This window comes from Magallana gigas, chromosome 6 (assembly GCF_963853765.1).
Source record: "Magallana gigas chromosome 6, xbMagGiga1.1, whole genome shotgun sequence".
Classification (NCBI taxonomy): Eukaryota; Metazoa; Mollusca; class Bivalvia; order Ostreida; family Ostreidae; genus Magallana; species Magallana gigas.
Window position 1 is genome coordinate 47,773,045 of NC_088858.1, and position 5,133 is coordinate 47,778,177.

Here is a 5,133-nt window from a genome sequence, read left to right on the forward strand (position 1 = left end):
ACTTTTAAAGGAAAATATAATTTTGGTAGTTTGTGTGAGAAAGAAGTCCATTTTTAACTATCGTGTTTCATATCCAAAAGATACTAATGATAGATTAATCATTTGCCTAGTATGTCATTTTAAAAATAATCATATTTGAATGTTTGAAGAGGCAAATCGATTTTAAGGAGAAAGAGATACATGTACAATAACCCTTTGCTTGAATTAGAGGAAACTGGAGCACATAAAATTAATTAATAAAAGTTTAGAATGAAAAAAAGATGTTGCTAATTCTTTTATTGTATACTTGTATAATCGTTTCTGTACTTGTTCTTTCTAGAATCCTTTATCATGGCTCTGAAACAGAAAAAATCAACATTGTTAACCACCAAACTATATTAGCTTTAAAGGGGCGTGATCACGATTTTGGTCAAGGGTGTCCTCTCCTGGGACAATCAACATTTGTAAGGGAAAGGATTTTTTAAAAGTCTAATGAATGTCACAGTGACATACCTCTAAACTACAAAGGTCATTGTAAGAAATCTATGGGTTTTTTGCCAGAGATAGCTGTCAAGGTACATAATTTTGTAAAGTGTGGATTGGTTAATATCTACAAATGATACAAGCAACTTTTAAAATATGCTTGAAAGAGCTTCATGTATACATGTAAAGTAAAATTGGGTGAATGTTTGGTAAAGAAAATGCATGCTCTTGATACCCTTATCGGTTAGAATGAAGTGAAAAACTTTAACCCTAATGGTGTTAAATACCGGTTGTTACAAGGTTTTTATTAACAATATACCCATTTATAATCTGATCATCCACATTTGTTAATTCTATAAATGAATAAAAACGAAACAAATTGTCAAATGTATTTTCAGCTCGAAAGGAAAGGATGTTCATCATTTAGTATGTTAACCGGTTGATAAATTATCATAACTTTGCGAATGTGTTCTTTTGCAGATTACTTTACAGAATTGCTTGTCAGACCTGAATACTTGTAAAAATGAAAAATAAACCAGACACTTCATCATATCCATCATCAATCATTTCTTTCACTTTTTATGAAGGGATGGGTATTTAGCTGGTTAGTAAATAATTTACACATTTGATATCTTAAAAATGACTCTTTTCAAATGTCACTGCATTACATATTTCAACAAATAGTGCTATATAAATTCTAGGCTGAAAACTTTTCCTGAGGTTTCATAAATTTTACATTCAACACTATTCGTTATTACCACTTTCATGAAAGAGGCGTGGTTAATGACACTGAATTTTATTTGCACAAGATTAGCAGTGTCTGTCGAGCGCCATTTTTTTCTTGATACGATACTGAAACATCGTTTTTCGCCCTGATTGTCTTGTCAAGTCCGATTACTATTTATTCAGCGCAATATATCAATCATTATATACTGTATGCAGATATTTATCGCGTTATCACTTGCAACACGTGAATTTTGAATAACTGTTGAAGAATGCTGCAAAGGGGCATTAGATATTCATTTGTGACATGTGAAATAAAAGAACCTTCTTATAACGTTTATAAAACCTCCCAGATTGAGAGTACTATTCTTATAAAACATGTTTATCAATACCGTAATATTTTCATTTCTGAATGTATTTTTGAAAAGAATGAACATGTTTAAGAAACATGTAAAGTGAATACATATTTTCATCATATTACACCGCTATAATTTTCTAATACTTACAAAAGAAGAAAACCAGACATGACAACAAATCCAGTAAATATGAAAAAGGCCGTTCCTCGGTAGAGAGCCACGGTTTCCGAGTAGATGGCGCCACCTATGACCCCACTGCACAGATTACATATATTCTCCACAACGGCAATGCAACCAAACACAGCACCTGTTAATGTATTGACTTATTAATTTAATTATAATCTTAACTGTTTGTTTTACATCGTTTTGTTTATATATATCCATCTTGAAGTATTTAAATGAAATTTATTTATTTTTTTCTTCGAAGAATTATTCACACATATCTAAATTAGCCAAATCCAGAAGTATTTGCAATTCTGGACTTGTCCCTCTTAAGCAAATTGAGTAATATGCACTGAAGAAGGTAATATCTCTCATTAAATACCATAGACATGGTGATTATGTTCAATATGTTTATTAATAATCTTGTCTTTATTAAATGTTCTTAAAAATTGGAATACAATTTAATTTTCGCTAAATTGATGATTCAGAGGGGTTTATATAGCATTGGTCTCTTTGAAACTCGTTGTTATTCGAATTTACAATTTTGCTAAATCGATTACCATTGGCGATTTACCTGCATGAAGCAGTCTATACTTTTCTCCAAGCAAAGTCCTATTGTTTTATCTACAGACTCTAACAAAACCAGTGGTAAGAAAACCCTACTTTAGTTAATAACAAGATAAATATTGTACTTTTAGCAGCAATAGATATGACAAATTTGATTATTAGTATTCTGTAAGATCTGATACTAGTACTAGGGAAATTATTGTATCTTTAATATCTTGAGACCGGAAGAGACGACATAAATTATGTGTAATTTAGATGTACAGTACAGAATGGACTTAAGGTAGTCCATCCTTAACTAAGGCGAATTCAACTTTGACTGATCTATACTACATTAAATACATATTTTAAAGTTATTATGGTGCTGACATTAGCAAAACTCGGGAGTAAGTATGTAGTCAATTAAATGAACTTTTTGCACTTAAAACCTTTTTAAGAATTGTCTGCCCTTTGAGAAAAATTTTAAAATTGTTTTCAAAAAATATGTATGGTAAATTATGAATTATTTTAGCATATTCGAAGAAGGGAAAATTTTTGCCACGAGAAATGTGAGCAAATTACTTGTACTAGAAACATATATTTAGAAATGCATTTTTCCACCAAAAAATCAATGTTAACTTCAACATATGATAAATTTGTTAATATTCAAGTTTTTCTTAAATTTCAAAGGTGAATCTTTATTATTTAATAAACCTCTTAAAATCACACTTAGATTTAAGTGATCAAACTTTCAATCTATTAGTTATGAAACATGATCGTTATATATGGACTACCTTAAGGAAGTTAAACTTTTAAAACATGGCATCATATGAAAACCACGCCCTTATCTTGCTTGATCATCATTTGAACTACCGGTAGGACCGGAGTCCACAAAAGTTTGCTTCTGTCTGTTTGATCATTTCTTGTATCGTCATAATATATTTCAAAGATTTTTGAGGTTATTCGCTGTGATGCTTAACACTGACATTTTTCATGAAGCCTGATTTCTACTTTTACAATAACACAAACTTTCCAGATGTTGATAATCATGGCATCACAATACCAAAAATTGATCTGATATTGATATCAATGGAATCATCCTAACTTATCCTTTAAATGCTTGCTAAAAACCTAAATCAATACTAAGCTAAGAAATTCTTTGATGTACCTTGCCTGTCTGGAGATGTCATCTTTGACATTATTGCGCGGAGGATTGGAACAGCACACATTCCAAAGCTTCCAACAGCAATGGCTGAAAATATATCTTTCATATTTTAAAAACTGTAAATTCCTTACTTTACTTTACGCAAGATCTAAATTCCGCGATTCCGCTGTTTTGTAACAACTCGTGAAAATACAAAATAGCAATCAATAAATTGTTTTTTGATTTCCAATAGCTCAAAACTCTCTTTAAAAAAGCGAGATTTTAAAATCCTCTGGGTTGTTTCTCGCAATTTTTCGCAAATATTATTTTTGCGTTTAGCAAAGAATTTACAGTACTTAATTTTATGGCATATTTTTGAATGAGTCCTGACGATATTAGATATATTTCTGCTATATGTTTATAAAGGTTTAGAGTTTACCTATGTACAAATATATGTCAGTAGGTGCTATTCCATACAAAACCAGCAATGCTACAGATGAAATTGTGCCAACAAGAGCAATGATTTCGTCCATCAGACATCGCTGCATTAACTTTATTCCAATTAAAATAACAATTTCGGAGAGAACAGCTCTTACAGTTTCAAAAACACTAATTTTCTCTGGACTGAAACAATACGGAGAACCCATAAGGTAGAATATCTCAAAGGCAACTGTACTAAGTTTTGCCATCATTAGAAAAAAAAAGCTAATATGGCTGCTATAAACCTAAACCTTGTCGAGCTCGAAGAACTTGAATCATCTTTTATAAAGAGTCGAATAATTTCTTTCAGCTTTCCAACACAACTGAATGTTCTGTTCTTTCTTTGCGTTTTACATACTGTCTCTGGAATGAAGCATATTATCATGGTTGCGAGCCCAGCACTGCCACACGACACAGTCATTGAGAACTCATAACCAATTTCAGTGATAATGTAACCAGACACGAAAGTCCCGAGAGAAAACCCCATCCCGAATACAAAGCTTAACACAGCTATCAGAAAGGATCTTGATTTTCCTGCGGATGTTATATCTGCAATAATGGCCATTGAGATGGCGATTTCGATCACCCAACCTCCGCATATTCCGTCTATCAAAGCGAACGTGGCAAACAAATAGATATTCCATTCAAAAACCATAGCCAAAGTCATTAAAAATTGTCTAGTTAACACACCAATGGCCCCGAGGAAGAGAAATGGTTTTCTTCCCATGGAATCACTCAGTGAAGAAAACAACAAGCTGGAGAAGAGAAGTGGTAATCCTTCTGCTAGGCTGATATAAACTCCCCATCTAGACACTACTTCTTGCACAGTCTGTTCGTCTTGGTAAGCTTGTGAGGATGTGTTTCTATCACAAAAAGATCCTTCGCTAGTGTTTTCGATAGATCTGTTCGGTAAAAGTTGATTCTGAAATGTGCTATATCCATACTCATTTGTTGTGTATAAACCGTTTACATAGGCTGTAAGTAAAAAGAAGTTAGAAGCACAAACAGGAATTAGAACTTGGAGATAATTCTGCCGAGTTTTATCGCTACCCTTCATTGTAAAACATAAGGTGGTTTGATTACAGGTGATCGGTATGTATTGTTTATGATTGTGGTGTGTGGAAAATTTATACCCTATTAGAGGCATTCAATCCTTTATCAGAAGTCACATGACTAAATGATATCCGTATACGATGACAGTATGGGTGTAGACGTATTCACAGTATATTCAATGGCAGATCCGAATCGGTCATCAGAATTTAA

General features: G+C 32.5%; 1 protein-coding gene across 1 annotated transcript; it reads right to left on the bottom strand.

Moving 5' to 3' along the window:
- Window positions 1–261: 261 nt before the first annotated feature.
- LOC105333109 (proton-coupled folate transporter) lies at window positions 262–4,218 on the bottom strand. The gene is made up of 4 exons (XM_011435934.4): window positions 3,830–4,218; window positions 3,415–3,498; window positions 1,692–1,848; window positions 262–336 (listed from the first exon to the last, which is right to left on the bottom strand). Exons 1-4 carry the CDS (start codon window positions 4,080–4,082, stop codon window positions 276–278), a joined length of 555 nt encoding a protein of 184 aa, XP_011434236.4. The 5' UTR covers window positions 4,083–4,218; the 3' UTR covers window positions 262–275.
- Window positions 4,219–5,133: the final 915 nt, after the last annotated feature.

Bases quoted from the DNA above. Each gene is read 5' to 3' on its own strand.
- LOC105333109 (XM_011435934.4), bottom strand. From the start codon at position 4,082: ATGATGGCAAAACTTAGTACAGTTGCCTTTGAGATATTCTACCTTATG. The intron at 3,499-3,829 runs GTAAACTCTAAA...ATATATTTTCAG, and splicing joins TGACATATATTTGTACATAG to CCATTGCTGTTGGAAGCTTT. The intron at 1,849-3,414 runs GTACATCAAAGA...ATACATTAACAG, and splicing joins GACATCTCCAGACAGGCAAG to GTGCTGTGTTTGGTTGCATT.